The 19,210-nt window shown below is 43.0% G+C and overlaps 1 protein-coding gene across 1 annotated transcript in view; it reads left to right on the top strand.

Moving 5' to 3' along the window:
* The first annotated feature begins 4,097 nt into the window (after positions 1 to 4,097).
* FBN1 (fibrillin 1) overlaps positions 4,098 to 19,210 on the top strand; it is a 273,921-nt gene continuing 258,808 nt past the window's right edge. The window contains exon 1 of the mRNA XM_068963729.1: positions 4,098 to 4,276. Within this exon, the coding sequence (XP_068819830.1) occupies positions 4,113 to 4,276 (164 nt within the window). The 5' untranslated portion in view covers positions 4,098 to 4,112. The remainder of the gene's footprint in view (positions 4,277 to 19,210) is intronic.

Below are 19,210 nucleotides of genomic sequence, written 5' to 3'. Positions count from 1 at the left end.
TTAGTGTTTGCCCTACTTCATTTTGTACTCAAAGCCAAATTTGATCCCATATGTAGCTGCATTTAATTGATGAGGGCCTCAGATTAGCTGGGACATACTTTTTCATCCTGAACTTCTTAAAGCCATGGCCATTTCAGGGCAGCAGCTAAGAATTTGAAGGAGGAATCTGATAGGTCTGTTAAGGCTTGGCTTTGGAAGTCAGGAGGAACCTGAGCAGATTCTTTTAGGATTGATGAAGTTTTTTGAAATGAAGAGGGGAAATAAGGGAATTCTAGTCCCATAGACCAAAGAGTATGATAAGTTTTCAAGAGAGGTGGCTCCTGAATCATCTGGCATCAAGAAAATCTTATTGCAAATACATAATTTTCTTTGTGACTGAATTTTGTGACTGGTAGCACACTGCTCTAATGTGTGTTGATTGCCTGGATTGGTGAATCTCTTTTACCAATCTCTCTTTTATTAGAAATCTCCTTTTCCCCCCTTTCCCTCCAACTTTTTAGTTAAACCATGACACTTATCACTCAAAAAGGGGACTATACGACCTAGGGCTCCCATCTAACATGAAGAGGAATTAGAGAGTTTTTACTGGAGGAAGGGACCAAGGAGAAAAAAAGAGGGCTAAGGCCTAATGACGGAGAGCAGCCCTGGGATTTCTTTGGAAGGAATGATGCTAAAAATGAAACTCCAGTACTTTGGCCACCTCATGTGAAGGGTTGACTCATTGGAAAAGACTCTGATGCTGGGAAGGATTGGGGGCAGGAGGAGAAGGGGACGACAGAGGATGAGATGGCTGGATGGCATCACGGACTCGATGGACGTGAGTCTGAGTGAACTCTGGGAGTTGATGATGGACAGGGAAGCCTGGCCTGCTGCAATTCATGGGGTCGCAAAGAGTCGGACACGACTGAGTGACTGAACTGAACTGACTGAAGGCCTAAAGAAAGCATTTAATCTAAATCTCTGCTTTAGAGGTGAAACCCTGGAAAGCAATTTAGGGATAGGGTAGGAGGTAATACAAATGTTCAGAAATGCTGGAATGTTCAGACTTGCAGGGCACCAGGGTTTGCTCTTTGCTCCGTGAGCACAAACCTTAGAAAAGCCCTATGTTCAGCTGCTGCTGTTCAACACATCACTGAGCAGAGTACTCTGAGAGTAGAGTGTCTCACATGCTGCTGGAGTATAGAGAAAACAGGCCGTTTCTGGATTCCCCAGAGGGTGCAGAACAGTCCAGAAAACTGGTGGGCAGGACAGGGCCTCTGTAGATCTCCAGTCTAACTGTTTCTCTTGAGCCATGGTCCCTCTGCCTAGACTTTTTTTCCCACTCTGAATACCACCCTTACCTCTTCCTACCTGGGGGAGCTTTTAAAAATGCCTATGTTATGGCTCTATTCCAAACTATTTAAATCAGAATCTCCAGGGGTTGAGTCCTGGTGTCTGATTTTTTGCAGGTTGCCAGGTCATTCTACTGTATAGCCTGGGTTGAGAACTACTACCCTAATTGAAGTTTAGTCATGTGCTTGGATTTAAGTTAAACATCACTTCCTTAAGAAAACCTTCGCAGATCAGCCACAGCCTAGGTCAAGTACTCCTATTATATGTCCGAATAACCAGGACTTCTTCCTCTTGGCATTTAAAAGTTGAGTCATCATTTGTTTCGCATCTGCCTTTCCCTGTAGACTTCTCTGTGAGGGGAGAAACATTTCTGCCTTGCTTACCCAGGAACTTGGTTCAACCATGCACCAACTGGTACACAGTTGGTGTCCAGTAAATGCATCCTGAACAGAGGCTTGCCTTTACTCAGTCTTGGGTGTGTGATCAAGGCTTCAAGTCATGAATCTGCTAAGAGGATTTTTATAGGGCTATGACTTTAAATAGGCTTCATGTTTTCATCTTTGAGACCATGGTGTTATGACACTTCAGCAGACTCATCATCACCATTATAACCCTGTGCAGCCAACATTACTCTTGCCATCTTGCAAGTGAAAAGAAGTTAAATAACTTGCCCAGGTCCCTATACTCTATTGCCTGGGCACAAATAATTGCTGGTAAGAAAAACCCCTTTCACAGGATTTCTGTTAGTTTGTGCTGAACTCTTATTTCTGTCTTGACAGCTGGTGGCTACTACATGGGGGATTTTCTGGGGGTCTCCAGTTTCAGTGCCTAGGGCCCCTTTCCCCTAGGGAAATCGATTGCGATTTCCTGCCCTACTATACCCTTACAGGGTGCAGGCAACATGGGGCCTTGCCTATAGAAGGATATCATAAATGCTGTATTCTTCAAAGTCACCGTGTCGTGTTTATCCTGGAGAGGCAGGTGTGTGTGTGTTTGCGTGTATATAAGAGAGAGAGAATAGGAATGTCTGGGGAGGCGCAAGAGGGTCCTCCACGAGAAGCCTAGGATTAGTTGTGGGCTGGGCCCGAGATCCGTCCCTTCACTGCCTCCACCCCAAATCCCAGGTTCCAACATCCACAGGCCTCTGGGTGGGAATCCCACTCAGACTCTTGAGGCATCTTGGGTTCAGCCTGGGTGACTTGAACTGAAGCTCAGAACCATGCCTCCTCCCTCGCCTGCACATCAGCCCCTGAGTCCTCAGCGGGGGGCCCCCCTGACTTGCCCTGCCCCGGTGTCCGGCCTCTGCTCGGTGCCCGGCCCCAGAGGCGCAGTGAGGCGGCCACCGGGGAGACCGAGATGGGTCTCCTTTCGCGCTGGGGCCTCCGAGCTGCCCTCTCCAGCGCGCATTCTTGGTACAGGTGGCACAGCTTCACGCGCCGGCCGGGCTTCCCAGATCACGGGAGAGGCTAATCTCGGGTCTAGATCTCCCAGCCGTGCAGCGGGTGAAACCGCTACTCGACTTTTTCCCGTTCCCTTAACTCCTCACCCCAAAACGCAAAATCCCAGGCTGGGCAGGACCGGATCACCTCTGCCTCCTCCCATTGCGCCAGTCCTGCGAGCGAGAGAGGCCCCCGCGCCGAGGCGGTGGCTGGCAAAGGGGAGTGGAAAGGGAGGATGGATGGGGCCGAGGGGTGGGGTGGTGATGAGGGGGATGTAGGAGGGGGTGTCATTTTCTTTTTCTTTCTTTTTTTTTAGAAGTATTTCTCTCGCGAGAAACCGCTGCGCAGACGATACTTGAAGAGGTGGGGAAAGGAGGGGGCCGCAGGAGCGGCGGCAGAGACTGTGGGTGCCGCAGGCAGACAGGCGGCCACAGCTGGGACAGCTGCGGGCGGAGCGGGGCAGCGGCTGCCGCGGCCAAGACCGAGGAACAGCCGCCGCCGCCGCCTTGGGAGCCGGATCCGCCGCTTCTCCAGTGGGTGCAGCCAGGGTCCCCAAAGGGATCGGGCGGCCGCCGCGGCTGGGGCTCCAGCCACGGAGGCTTTTGCGTTTGCGCCGCGCCGAGGGCAGAGACAGGGACTGGGGTGAGGGGCTGTCCCGGAACGTCCAGAGCTGGCGCTGGCCCTCCCCTGCCTGACAGCTTCCTGGCCCGGGGCTCCTGGTGCCGGGCTCGGCGTCAGATGTTGAGGGGTGGTGGCAGTGCCCAGAGCCGGCCGGGGATGGCGCGGCGGGCTTCCAGCCCGGCGGCTTGGCGGAGAGGACAGACTGGGAAGCTGGGGCGTCAGAGCGCGCATTGCGCACAATTCGTGCTAGTAAAAAATACACCCAGCGAGCTCGTCCGGGGGTTTAGATCTGCTCAGGACACAGGGACTTTTGCAGCGCTTTTTTCAGGCGGCGCCCGGGAGGCCAAGGGGTTGGCTGGAACCGATGCTGCCGGGGGCCTGGGGCTTTTCAGCCAGCTGTGGAGCAAACGGTCTTCACTTACCCAAAGTGCGCCACGCGCAGGCGGTGCGCGGGTTGGGCTCGGGAATGGGGACCCTGAGGCTTCAGCATCCTGATGCCCTGAATTTCTCCCCCCGCCTCGGCGATTTGTCTGTTGCAGCTGGCAGGGGCCGCCTGAAGTGGGAGCAGCGCCTGGAGAAGGCGGGAGGAGCCCGGCCCGGGGGACGGGCGGCGGGAGAGCGGGACCCCGGCGGCGCGGCGCGCTCCAGGGCGCAGCGGCGGCCGCGGACACAGCCCGGGGCGCGGCGAGAGGCGGCGGGAGCCGGCGGCCGCTCGGCATCATGCGGCGAGGGGGGCTGCTGGAGGTCGCCCTGGGATTTACTGTGCTCTTAGCGTCCTACACGAGCCATGGGGCGGATACCAATTTGGAGGCTGGGAACGTGAAGGAAACCAGAGCCAACCGGGCCAAGAGAAGAGGCGGCGGAGGACACGACGCGCTTAAAGGGTAATGGATCGGGCCAGCTGCTTTGGTGTGGGTGTCCCCTTCCTCTTTTCCCGAGTATCAAGATCCAGAGGAACTGACAGGGTCGATTCTCGACAGTAGAAGGATCCTTGATAAGACTTCCTGGGAGCACCTCAGAGATGCAAGGGTTACCCAGTCCTCGCTGCAGTTCCTGGCCAAACCACCTTGCTTCTTACTCTTTACGGATTTCTGCCCCAGAGTTAGAGGTCAAGGCTAAAAGGAATCCTGGGCCATTGTCGAGGCTGATTTGGGGGAGGCGAGGAGGTTCTTTGAGGAAGAAGGGGAGGAGCTGCGACTGAAAAGAGGGGCAGCCCATCCTTTCCCTTCATACCAATTCCGGTTGTGTGTAGGGAAAGCAATTGCATGGTGGGCATCTTAGTAGATGCTCTGTTTGTAGGGGAGCAAGGAAAGAAAGGGATTCCAAGGACAGCCATTCAGAGGAGACACATAGCTAATAGTTGGTTCTCCTTGAAGGTGCGCTTGTTAAAATTAGGGACTTTTTCCTTTAGATGTCTACACTGGAAGCAGAGCAGGGCAAGTGTTTCTGAGAACTTGTTTTGTGGTTTTAAGAAGCTCCTTATTTCATCGGGGCAGTAATGCTGCTGTGGCAGGCTTTGAATGAGCGTTTTTAACCAGTCGTGTGTGTGTGTGTTACACACATGTAGTTGAACATTTCGCCAGTCTCCTATGCCCCTATTACAGAAAATGTTTCAGCAGAAAGTATTTAAATTAGGCGGGTTGACTGCATAAATATTGTCAGTTTCCTGAATCAAAGAAGGGTGGGAGTGCCCTTCCCTTAAAATTGTTCAGATTGAAAGAGCAGTATCTCTGAGAGTGTTTAAATTCAAGACTCTATAGAAGCAGCAGGATGGATTCTAAATGACCCATTTTGTCTCTTTGGAGGATTCTGTAATGAAACCAGAGAGTAAATACACAGAGGTTTCTGTTAATTTGTTGCTCTTTTAAATATTTAAAAATTTTTTTGTTTAATTGGGATATAGTCGCTTTACAATGTCGTGTCAGTTCTGTCGTACAGTAAGGTGAATCAGTTATACGTATACATATATCCACTCTCTTTTAGATTTCCTTCCCATTTAAGTCACTACGGACCATTGTTGTTCTTTTTTGAGTAGTTGTGTAGTTTGACCACATGGCCCTGAGTGATCAAATGATGGTGTCCACTTGGATATGTGGCTGAACCTTTCACATATTCTTTTTTGTTATGGGTTGTTTTAATTATATGTATGCAGTGAAATTTGTGTCTGTATGGCTCAGGTACAGAAAGAAAAAAGTCCAGTAAACTGAACAGATGTGTTTTTGAGTGCTGGTCTAGATCTGGGGCAACACAATGATCAGAGCTAAGCACTTAGACCTTGGTGAAATATGCAGGATTTTCTGACCCCAGGAAACAGTTATGATTAACTTAGTCCCATCCTGGTCTTTGTGGAAAATAAATCAAGGATTCCAACAAGTGTTGGAAAGGAAATTTGCTTATTATATTAAGCCTGATACTGATCAGACAGCAGATATGTTTTGCCCTGTGTGCATGGCCCATGGCAAGTTCGGTAAATGAACTGAAACTCTGATTTTCATCCATTCTCGAAAGGACCTGATTTAGTCTAGCATTTTTCCTTTAAAAAATATTTTTCTGCTATATATATATACATATATATATGTATATATATATATATACATATATATATATATAAAATCTTAGAAGCTAAGCTTGACAGCGTTGCTCCTAGGCAGAGATAGGAAGTAGGGGGTTTAATTCTGTGGATGAAGGTCTGCAGGGAGACATTAGGCCTGGCCAGACATTTGTCTCATCTCTCTGGGCTATCACCAACCAGCCTGTTTCCTCGGGAGGCACTGACTCAATGTGAAAACAGAAACTAAGCCTTGCTTTGTTGCTTCACAGGATGTCCATGCTTTTACTCACATCAACACTTAGTTTTTTTCGGTTTTACATTTTTTTTTAAGTTTATAAAGAAACACTTCTCTGTGTTTAGTTAGTATGTAGTTGCTGAGATTTTGCATATATATGAAAAATTTAGCAAATAATTATAATTAACCTTTGTAGCATAACTATATATTAACATACTATAATAATGAACCTTTATAATATAAAGGTTTTTATTTTTATAAATCTTATGTTATTTATAATGTTATATGCATATAATATATGCATTATATATATATACATATTTGAAGTAAAAAATTAAACTTTAAAAGGATATACAATTAAAAATATTTCTCGCCTACCTCTCAAAGACTATTTTCTTATGTATTTTTCTAGAAATAGTATAATACATGTACAAATATAATATATGCACATATATATATAAACTCACTTAGATATGTGTGTATATCCTTTTTAATGTCTGGAATGTACTATAAATACTGTTCCCAACCTGTCTTACTTTTGTATATCTTTACTGCATCCTTCTATCAACTCATAGGAATCTACCTCATGTGTTCTCTTGGCATACAGAATCCCATAATGTGCTGGAACAGTTTCCTAATGATGGCTCTTTAGATTATATTAAAGTTTTCGCTCTTACCAACATTCTTCTACCTGCATGTTGGTGCCCATGTGAACATTTATGTGTAGTGTAAACTGATGAAGGAAAATATAATTGCTGTTTATCAAAAGTCTTCCCATAGGTTTGAAATGAATGCCAACTCTGTTCTTAAATTTGAATAGCTTTTAAAATGTATTCTCTCTGCTTATTGGATTACAATCTCAGATGAATAAATCTTTAACCACACCATGCTGTATACATCATCAGGAAGAGCAGTGGTGTGTTCCATTTTTCCAGTTATTGCTTAAAACTCCTATTTTGGCTAGTTAAAATATTAGCAGCTTCAAAATCAACCTCTTTGACTATAGCGAAACCTGTTTGCCATTTTGACGTACAGTTTATGAAATGAAAGTGATCTGAAATCCCCAAGTCTGCTTGATGCCCAGTTGGTGGCAGCAACTTTCAGCACCTCACTAATATTTCCTCTGTTTAAAAGGTGCTTTAAGCTCATCAGTGTCTGCCGCCCATTGGTCTGGGCTCTCCTACGAGTTACTGTCTTCTTGTCTTTCTCTGATGTGACAGGTGACCGCAGAATTTGCCTGGGTATTCTTCTTGGGATATGTAGTACTTTCCTGTCAGCTTCCTCGAGTCCCTGTCTAGGGACCTGCATGGTTTCCCCTCTTTGGGTATATAGTCCTAGCTTGTCCTTCTCTCCTTCCATCCTGTTGCAGGTGTTTTTTTTTTTTTTTTCTCTCTCTCTCTCTTCCCACTGGGCAGCAGAAGTTGTTCCACAGTGGAAATTTAAGGATCCTCAAGTTTCTTCCCAGCTTTCACTGTGTTTTCTTAGAGTAAATCGCCAATTTCTGTTTTTACAGGAAATCCTTTTTTTTTTTTTAATGGAATGAGTGTGGTCCCTATTCACTCTGCAAAAACTGCATTTCTCTCTATTTTGAAATGAGGGTTTTGCAAGTTTTAAAAATGTTTTCAAGTAATAAATGTATAATAATTTTTGTTTGCCTGGGCACAGCTTAACATGTGTGAAATGACTTTATGAGACATAATAAAATCCTAGCTTTATCGTTTGAATTTCAGGTCACAAGAATTTTCTCAGCTAAATTCTTAACTTCTGTGATTAGGCAAAAAGTGTGCAAGACAATCTAATTAAAAAAAAAACATAGCTCTACTTGAATAGCAATAGTCTAACCAGTCTGTCCTAAAGGAGATCAGCCCTGGGTGTTCTTTGGAAGGACTGATGCTAAAGCTGAAACTCCAGTACTTTGGCTACCTCATGCGAAGAGTTGACTCATTGGAAAAGACTCTGATGCTGGGAGGGATTGAGGGCAGGAGGAGAAGGGGACGACAGAGGATGAGATGGCTGGATGGCATCACCGACTCGATGGACATGAGTTTGAGTGATCTCTGGCAGTTGGTGATGGACAGGAAGGCCTGGCGTGCTGCAATTCATGGGGTCACAAAGAGTCAGACACGACTGAATGACTGAACTGAACTGATGCACCATTTATGTTTGCTTTATTGCTTTAGCTCCCAGATAAGGAAATATTACAGCCTCCCATCAAAGGGAAAAATTTTTGAGAGTGAAACCCTCTTTTCCCAAATCTCTGATAAGATGGATTGTTGCACTTTTGCCGTATTGCCCGGTTTATAAGTATATAAGACTGGTTGTATTTCACACAATCCCTTGTGCCTGATTCCTTTGGTCTTTGTTTATTTGTTTATTTTTTTTCCAGGGGTTTTATTACCAAAAAAATACATGCGGAACCATTCGTACACAGGACAGATTATGTGACGGCAAACTCTGAGGGATTAATTACACAGAAATCTGTTATTAAAATAAAGAACTTTAACAGGGCACACAGAAAAATTCTGCAGACTTCATAAAATCCATTTTACTTTATAAAGAGGATTTTAAGACTTCATCCAAAGTCAGATAGGCTAATAACTAAATATGAGGCAAAAATCCTGCAGTGGTATGGTTTATCCTTTCATTTATTGAATAGATTAAGCTAAAGTATTGCAACACCATGAAAAAAGAGAGATATTTTTAAATAAAAGGTTTCGGCAATTCCACATTTTAAACAAGACAGGAGACAAAGTATTTATTTCTGGGATTCATTTTGTAACATTTGAGACATAAAACTTGGTATTAGGATACTCGGATATAGTTTGTTTGCTTTTTCCTACAATAAACCAAACAATAAGCCTAACCAATTTGTGAATTTTAGCCTTAATTTCCAAGGTGAAAATATGATGTTTTCTTAAAATAGAAATAAACTGTATTAACAGTTTCTTTGTGTCTAGAAACCCAACAAATAGGCCTATTCTAGAAACAGGATTTTGTTTCATGAAATTTTTAAAGAAAGCTGAAATGAAAAATCTTATGAGGGCTGAGTTATGTGGCAGACACATGGGAGTTTAATATTTTAAGTTTGTTAAGCTTGACTTTCCCATTAGATTGTAAAACCATCAGTGGCAAGAAATGAGCATTCTAACACTAACTTGTTGAAGCTGGGATTGAAAGAGTTCATTAATTCAAAAAGTCTTGATCGATCGCTACCTTGAATTTAGCTTTGTGGTATGCTGGAGACATACTGCCCACAGCCTGGAGGAGTTGAATATTTCCTAGGAGAATAAGATGCATTAAAAAAAAATTGGGAGGCAGCAGAAAAGTAGGAAAAGGCATGGGGTCTAGGAGGAAGTAAAAGTAAATAACAATAACATCTGTAGCAGTGGTAGTGACGTTAAGATGACTTTTATGTGCCAGGCATGGTTCTCAGTGTTCTGCATATGACAGCACATTCAGTGCTCAGCCCATCTGTATAGGGCCAGTCCTTTCATCACCTTCCCTCTACAGCTGTGAGAGCTGAGGTATGCAGAGGTTAAGTTTTAAAGACAAATTCTTAATATTAAATTTTCTTTCTCCATTAATTTTAGTTATGGTTTTGGTTTTCATTCCTCTGGACAAAAATGCAGAACTAAGACACTGGTAAAATTCCACTTAAAATTCCTAATATTCCTTCATGCTAGTTCACAAATCCCAGGTATAATTAATAATGTAGTAATATAATATTTTGTCAAACAGGAAGCTTTGATATTTCTGCAAAGACTAATAAAACACAGAGGGGCTTATAGCATGTCTGAATGGTGGATTCTCTGGATAGCACATGCATTTTAGTATTATATCTGGAACTTTTATTGAGGATGTCAGGTAACCATCACAGGCATCCTTCATCTGCATTGCCCATGGTTCTGAACTGGAGACATTCCTCATTATGTCATTCAGAATCTCTTGCTCTCATGTCCCATGTGAGAAACTTCTCTCAGGATAAACGTGCACGAGGTGTTTCTCTTTCCAGGGGAAACTGGTATGTCTCTTAAGTTTTCATCAGTATGATGAGTTATTTAATTCTTTCATGTCATTTTTCACCTTGGTTGCCTGTAAGCTCAGAGTCATTAATATACTGTAATTTTTTACATTAAATTGCAGCAATAATGGTAAAGAATAGCAAGCTCTGGTATATTGTTCACTATTGCATTGTTCATGTATTACTCATTTAATACACAATTATACGTACATGTCCATTTAACAGATGAGGAAACTGAGGGATACAGTTTTTCAGTGATTTTAGTTATTCCTTCAGGGACATAAACTAGTAAGAGATGGAGCTGGGAAATCTGGCTTCCTGGTCAGTGCTCCTTAACCATTGTATTTTGATGATTCTCAATTACAATAAAGCCTATACCTGATAAGTTTCTTCCTTTCTTCCACATTCGTGACACCTTCATTTCCCAAGAATCTTCTGCCATTGCTGTGGAGAAAGGCTCAGCGTTTATCGAAGGCAGACGCACTCCCATGACAAGCGAAGTATCGTGGTGGGAATGGGTTTATTCAGAAATGACTCGGCAGTGGATGACTGTCAGGAACCAGCAAACGATGGAACGTGCTGCCTGTTTTGAAATAAACTGTATTGAGTACAGCCACACCCACTTGCTTGTGTGTTACCTATGCTTTCTCACTTACTGGCAGAGTGAGAGCAGTCGTGGCAAAGATGGCAGGGCTCGGCAAAACGGAATTATCTGCCGTTTCGCCCTTTACCGAAGAAGTTTGCTAACCTCTGGTCCGTGTAATAAATGAGTCCTTAGTAGGACAGAAAACTTACTGAAGGCTGAGTTTTTGTTTGTTTTATCACTAGGGATATCTAGAAACCGGGCACATACTAAGTATGCAATAGGTAATTTTTGAATGGTTGACCAATTTTAATTGACTAACTGGGTAAGGTACATTATATATATATATATATATTAGAGCTTGGAGGAAGTACAGGAGAGAAATAAGGAAAAATTTGAGTGAAAAAGGCAAGAAACAGAAAGTATATAATATTCTGGTGATTGAGGGACACTGAATACAATGGGCAGAGTTTGCACTCATGACTCAGGGTTTGTGCTACATGTCTTTGCGGGCATGGTTCAAAGTGTAGCCTATGAAAGTAGAGCCCCCTGGAAGTGTGCAGTGTGCAACCATATATGCCTGTCTGTAGGCCAGGGTGGGAGCGGGTCTAAAGGTCGCATGATGTTATACTGTCTGATTGTGAAAGCTGAGGATGGCGACGTAATACAGGATTCTAAGATGGGAAGATGATCAGATCTTAGCCACTCTGGCCGAGGTGTAAAAGGTATATGATAAAGCGAGTAAGGAGACTAGAGGCAGGGAGACTTGGAAGGCTAGTACAGGAGTCCTGGTGAGAGTGCATGATGGTCAGAGCAACAGTGGCCGGGGAGATGTGGTGGTGGTGATGAGGAGGCTCAAGTGGCAACATGAGCAGTACTTGACCATTTGGTTATGAGAGGCAAAAGCGTGGAAGCTTCCAGTGTACATGTACCTCCATGTACATTGAAACTTATTGCATGTAAAAACATTGTAACATTATTAATGAGAAACTAAAGAGAGAGTTATTACTAGTCTCCTTACTATAAGGACATAAGCTATTTTATTTGTGTTTTGGTTATCTTATTGCTATGTAACCAATTACCCAAACTTAGTGGCTTAAAACAACAACAATTTTATTATTTCTTATGATCCTGCAGGCCAGGAATTTGGACAGGACGCAGTGGGGAGTCTTGTCTCTGCTTCCCACAATGTCTGTCGGGTCTGAAATGAGCAAGATGACTTCTCCACGTGTGTTTCTGGTTCTGTGATCGTGGACTGGTGCCTGTAGTCCTGTTTACTTTGGTGTGGTTGAGCTAAATGGATGGACAGAGGAAGGGATAAAAGAAGCAAAGAGCCACTTGTCTGACTCTGCTGGGAGCCTTCCAGATTTCAAAGCTCTCTCCTATGTGATCTTTTGCCTGGGCCGGCCCCTGGGGATAGGCCACTGAGTGTGTTTTTGCAAATGGGGAAACTGAGCCCCAGGTGCAGCTACCAGATTTTGTTCAGGTTAAGTGTCTGTTGGGGCTGGATGGTGAACAATAGCCTCTTCATCTCTGGTCACATGTTTTAACCCCACCAGTTGACCACAGACAGAGATGAATGGCTAAAAGCTGGCTGGAAGGGCCTGAATGAGTTCATATGTTATCAGGGTTGGCTGGGTTTCTTGGTTCTCTTCCATATAGTCTCAGATTGTCTCCCTTTCCCCGTGGACCATCCAGCAGCATCGCCAGACTTTGTACAAGGCAGCTGAGGATACCAAGAAAACAAAAGTGGAAGCTACCAGACTTTCTTCAGACAGTCTTGTCTGAAATTCTATGCAAGTCACAGACCTTGCTCAGATTCAAGGGCGTGGGCTAAGAAGCTCTGCCTCTTGATGGAGGCGAGGGGCAGCCTGTGTCTACAAGGCGAGGAGGAATTAAGGGGCAAAATCTTTGGAGAGCAGCTACCACAGTGAGGCAGTGGGTTTGTGAGAAGTCTAATCAGATGTTTCAATTCTAACTTGATCTAGTCTGATTGACTTTGTTTCCCATCCTGGCTGCTTCATTGTATTTTGTTTCCTGCCACCTCAGAATGCTACATTAGTATCTCTGTGATCTTTTAGGTTAATGTTAAGCGCTTTGATCTTACTTTGGCGGGAGTTCTGCATTTAAAGAATTTGCAAATTCCAGGAATAAGACTATAGTTCCTAAAAATCTGGCAAGTTATGAAACTCCTAATTCTCCCTCCCCACAGAAGGGGAGGGGGAATTTAGCCTCTAAGAAGCTCAAGGACAAATTTAATGCACAATCACTTAATTTTGTTAATTTAGGTATCTAATATGTTTTATCTTCCTTCTATATGGAATTTTACTTTAAATTTCTGTTAATAGCTCCCTTTTATATATCTGTTGGTGTTATTTACCTCAGAAACACTTTTTTCTGGAATCTGGGATTATAATAAAAAAAATAGATGTACAGTTGTCAATAGAACTGATATGATAGTGAGCTGAACTCTTTTTTTTTTTTTTTTTTTTGCATTAATGAAGAAGCTACATTGTTCATAGAATAAAATTGGATTAGGAATACAGTGAAGTTTGGATTATGGATCCAAAACTCTATTATGTCAAATCTTGGTCTTAAGTTCCTGTGACTTTACCACTTTCTCAAGTGGCTTTTTTTTTGTTGTTGTTGCTGAAGTTATCACTGAGTCTGTTTATTCAGTCCCCTCTGAGGGGAAGGGAGAGAGGAAAATTCACTATCTCTGCCATTCCCAGCCAAAGATGTATTCCAGACGGCAAGCAGGCCCAGAGTGGGGGAACTGCTCCATTAGACAAGTGATTTGGTTCAGTGTTTTGAAGGGTTGTGAATTCCTAGACCATCAGTCATACTTACATTCAAATATAAGTATCCAAACACATCTAAGTCCAAATATAGTACAACCATTCTGTGATGTTGGTGTTGGGACATAGGATTTATGTTGGCCCTATGGACTCATTATGTCTGCTGTCAAGTTCGCGGTTTTGAACTGAAGCATAGTAGTATCTCTGTTAATAAATGTATTCCAGAGACAGACAGGTTTTTGTTTTGTTTTTCTGTTTCTTCTCCTTTGCCTCCATGCTCTTCCTCTTTGCCTTCTTTCTCATCATAATTTCCCCCTCCTTTCCTTTCCGTTGTCACCTCATCTTCTTTTTCTTCTTGTAACTTTGTAAGCTGAACTACCTACCAATAAAATAGGGATGATAAAGATCAAATAAGGGTTAAAACATTAAGAAAAAGAAATTCTTAATAAAATGTTCATTTTTAACTTGAGGGTCTTGGGGTGTTCAAAAAGAAAACCAGGGATAATGTTTTTGTTAGGAGAGGGAAGGAGAAGGATTGAGGGAGGCCAGAGGAGAGAGTTCAAAGAAAGTGCTATAGCGGAGTTCCATCAGCCAGTGGATCTGGGCTAGACAGAGCAGGTGCCGGCGTCTAACAGATCCTGATGACGACTCCTGGCGACACTGGTACCAGGCTCTTCAGGAGACTGAGGGCTTTTGGAGGGGAGTCAGGACACTAAAGAAAGACACTTGGATGTCAGAAAACATTCCTGTAAAAACATTCAAAGGAATGTAGTGGAAAAGCAGGTTAATCTATCATTTATTGTGAACCTATATATATGGTGCCATGTTGCTCGGCGCGTCTCCCTTGCCTCATGGATAATGGTTCATTGTCTGCCATTTCTGCTGCCCATTCACTGCTAATTTATAATATCATATAATCGGACCCTAATAGGTTGGTACCTTCGCTGAGTAGCTTTTAAAGACTCTTTTATTTGTTGATTTTTTTTTCATGATTCAGATTTTATTCCATTGTCAGTCCATCCATTACATTAACAAAACAAAAACATTACAAAATATTTATAGTGGGACCAACTTTTGAAATTTATCGATGCTTAAACTGAGGCCCAGAGAAGGTTCATTAAAAGTGTTCAGGGTACTCATTTTTTCTTCTTAACTTCATAGGTATGGAAGCTGAGTCACACCATAGGAAAAGGGGATTTAAGTAGAAGTATGTTGTTGGGCTTCCCAGATGGTGCTAGTGGTAAAGAATCCTCCTGCCAGTGCAGGAGATGCAAGAGACTTGGGTTTGATTTCTGGGTTGGGAAGATCCCTTGAAGAAGGGAATGACAACCCACGTCAATATTCTTGCCTGTAAAATCCCATGGACAGAGGAGCCTGACAGGCTACAGCCCATGGGGTTTCAGAGAATCAGACACGACTGAGTACACACAAATGAAAATTGATGTTGTTGGGTAGGAGATTATGCTTGTTTGTCTTCATACCCTGGAGAGGGTGACTGTTATCTGTAAGTCCTCAACTGTACTGCAAATAAGCAAAATTCCTGCATTGCGTGGGCATGGACATTTTTCCTGTTGTTGTTTATTTGGCCTCAGACAGTGCAATCAGTCTGTGGGCAGCCTTAATGGCAGGCTGGACACTGGGGTTTTAGCTCCCCAGTCCTACCCTGCTGTCAGTGGAAGCCTCCAGATTAGGTGGGGTTGAGTGGGGTGGGGCTTTTTAAGGGAGGTGGTTGCTAGTAAGGGGGTGGGAGAAAAAGAAATGGGAGGCTCCTCTGGGAGTCTCATGGGTGTAATCCTCCCATCTCCACACTCACACTGATAATTAGCAATTAGTCCTGGGATGAACCCTGGCAATTCTAGGTCTATAAGTTCAGACTCTTATCTTGTAACGTGTATCTTGCAACTTATCTTGATTCAACTACCGACACTACCAATTTATACATTTAGATTCCATGAAATAAGTGTGCCTGTGAAGAAAAAAACAATCTTAAATTCTTCTATCATCTATCCCACCAATTTTGTAGAACACTTGCCTACTCCAAGTGACAACGATTTATTGAGCATCAGCTGTGTTTGAATTGGACCTAATGCTGAATTCTCAGAATGAACACCCTGTCTCAAGCCTGTTGATACTATTATCTTCTTCCAGTGACTCTAGGCAGAACTACGTGTGAACTGTATTTCCCCCTTTACTGTTGGGGTTAATGTCCAAGGCGACATGAGCAAGTACCTTTCCGGGAAGGACTTGAGATGCAACCGTCAAGTCGACAGCTAGTTTTTAATCTTTTGTGGACTACTGCTGCCTCCCTCCCCAGAGTTGAGGCCACTGACCTCAAGTTTGCAAATTTTATATCCCATTACCACCCTGTGAGCTCTGTCCTCCCCAGGGCCACATAGCTGATGTTTTAGCTGGAATCTGAGAAAGTGTCTGCACATTTCCTGAAGAGTTGGCTAGGAGCGATTTGGCAGTTCAGTCATAAAAACCCAGAGCTAGTGGCTGGGGTATACGTTATAATTACTTCACACCGTTTCCTGTTTGAGCCTGGTTGTGGGTAGCTGGGTAGAGTGGTATTGCTTGTGGAATTATATTTGAAGGACCAAGGAGTCATTTTCAATGAACTCTAATGACCGTTGGCTGTGTTTTCAGGGAGGCTTGGAAGTGTGGTTACAGACATGCCTGGGGTCAGATTCTGGCTCCATCACCTGCTAGGCAGAAATCTCTGGCTTGACCTGGCTGAGCCTCAGTTTCCTCACTTATAAAATGAGGTTGTAATATTCACCTCTCTGAGTTTCCTAAGATTGAATGAGAGGATACATTTCAAGTTCCTAGTACAGTGCCTGATGGATTTATCTACAGTATACAATATATATAACTGTATATATACAATACAATATCATTGGTATCTGGCTATCAAAATCTCCACTTTCTCATCTTGGAAATAATTATTTCCAGAAACATAGGAAGCAAACTTGAACTTCAAAGTTTTTTTAATTATAATCTTAATGGAAATTTACTTTGTGAAGGTCTGGTTAAAGTGAAGTCACTCAGTCGTGTCTGACTCTTTGCGACCCCATGGACTGTAGCCTACCAGGCTCCTCTGTCCATGGAATTTTCCAGGCAATAGTACTGGAGTGGATTGCCATTTCCTTCTCCAGCGGATCTTCCCGACCCAGGGATTAAACCCAGGACTCCCACATTGTGGACAGACGCTTTACCATCTGAGCCACCAGGGAAGGTCTGGTTATATATACCTAAAGGCAACATGCAGATAAGATTTTTATTTTTCAATTTCCCCTTCCCCCAGATTATTTATAATTAATATGGCCCCTTACCCCCTGCCAATTCCTCCAAAAAAGTTTGCATTTTTTTACTGGCAGATCTGGCAAATGGCTTTGTCTCCTTCCTGATGAACCTTCCCCCCGCCACCCCCCAAGAACCTTTGTGGAAAGAATTTATATTTCAGGAAATGGAAGCACTAGTCTGAAAACCACTTTCATTGGAAGTATTGCAAAGAGATGCCCTGAGAGTTGGGACTGTTTGTGGTGAGGTTGTTGGGTATTTTGGAAATGGGCTTTAATTGCCTTGTCAGAGGAAGAGTTTGGTTATGATCAGGTAGACAGGATGACCACTGGTAATTCCAAGTCATACTGCCGTTCATCTCATGATCTCACAGGTAAAGAGAGAAACTTTCCCAGCTTCCACACATCAGATCTCAGAGAGAGCTCTGGCCCTGCTCCTGTCACGTGCCCCTCACTGTGGCCAAAGAAATGGGGCAAGTGGGCTGGCCAGGACTGAGGGGTGTGGAATGGCTTCCTCTTTCCCAAGAGGAGTTAGGGTAGCAAAAGGAGGAAGAGATGCTGAATGAGAAACACAACACATCTGCTCTGGACCAAGAAACCTCTCCTTCCCACATTATTCGCACATCCCAGGACTCATTTCATCAGTCCTTGCTCTTCTCTCTGGACGCCTGTGGACAGGACTTGCTTGCATGGTCTGGGGCTGGACTGACTCAGATTGTCCACCCTTGAAAAGAGCCGTTGCCTTCACTTTCCAGCTGAGTGTTCCCATCCTTTGGCTTCATGCCTTGCAGCAACATAATACTCAGTCAGTACAAAGGGATTCTCATTTGTCGTTTTTCTTCTGTGCCCTATTTCTTTTGAGAAATTGAAAATATTTGTAGTTTTTTCATTTTCCTTTAATGATCCCCATTTTGATTTTAATGAGAGTTGGCTTTCAAGAGATCTTAAACTATTGAACATCTGGGAAAGTGGGCCAAAACATATTTTATCTTAATTTAGGCAAAGCTTTGGTAGAATTTCTATACCCTTGCACCCTTACACATTAACCTCTAGTTAACTGGTTGGCAATAAACTCTAAGAAATTGTGGTTGCTTTATATTCACTCACAGCCTATAAAAATAAAAACTTCTTTAAATAAGGAATAGTTTAAACAGATAATAGTTATTTTTCTGCTTGTCATTAAAAATGTTCAAATTACCTAATATCTCTTATTCCCATGGGATAAATCACACAACCAAAGTTAATAAAAAAGCAAAAATGCAGAAGCAAACAAATACCAAGTACTTTGTCTGTTCTGCTAATTTCCCAGGAAATAAATAAACCTCAAATAAAAAATAATCTTTTATTTTTTAACTTTTGAAAACCTTTCAAGAATCTTATAAGAATATGCAAGTCAGGTTTTCCTTCTTTTTTTTTGGTCAGCAGTTCTGACATTATGTTGGTGAATATTTGGCAGAATTCTAGACAAGAGGATCTAATTTAATCTTAGATTGACCCAGGTGTTTACTTGCATTTGGGCCCCTCCTTGAAACATTGTCACCATTGAAGAATCAGGAAACATATCAGGCTTCCTCACTAAATTATTTCCTCCTCTCATTTTCTATTTCCCATGACTGTAAGAATTCTTCCATTCGTGAAAAGGCAAAATGCAGCCTTCTTATGGGCCTGATGCAAATCAGTCCCCTTTCCTTCAAACTCCTGTTAACTGATGGATTTATGTTTTTGCCATAAAGAAAGATATGGTGTCCTTATGAAAATGAATCGTGTCAGAAAGTAGTTTAGTGCCCGAGAAAACCCACGCCCTGGACTGCTGTTTTCACAAGGGTGAGGAAGTCATTTGTTCTGAACATTAGCCTTATTGAATAGCTGCATATGTGAGATTCACAGAAGCATTTTGGTTCATTCTTGCCTCTTGCTTAAGATAGTACACAGGTTGGAATTGGACTGTTGTTGGCTTTTATTGGTAGTCCACATCCCACTAAAAAATGCGGAGTTCCATAACAGGTAGAAACGGTTCTTGTATGAAGGGGAAAAAATAAAGCAGAAATGTGGGGTTGTGATGTATAGAAGAGTAGGGCTACAAGAAGATCTAGGCCAGACGCTGCTGCAAAGTTGTTGTTTTCCAACATTTAATGTGGAAAATTTCAAATATAAACAAAACTAGAGAGAATATTCCAGTGAAGCTCCAATTTCAGTAGTTATCAATGAATGCCCAGTCTTACTGTGTCTCCTTCTCTTCCCTGCCACAGATTATTTTCAAGTAAATCCCTGAAAAATAATTAGTCACCATTTCAATATGCATCTGTAAATGATAAGGACTCTTTAAGAAAC

Source organism: Capricornis sumatraensis, chromosome 2 (assembly GCF_032405125.1).
Source record: "Capricornis sumatraensis isolate serow.1 chromosome 2, serow.2, whole genome shotgun sequence".
Classification (NCBI taxonomy): domain Eukaryota; kingdom Metazoa; phylum Chordata; class Mammalia; order Artiodactyla; family Bovidae; genus Capricornis; species Capricornis sumatraensis.
This window is presented reverse-complemented; position numbering and strand designations above follow the sequence as displayed.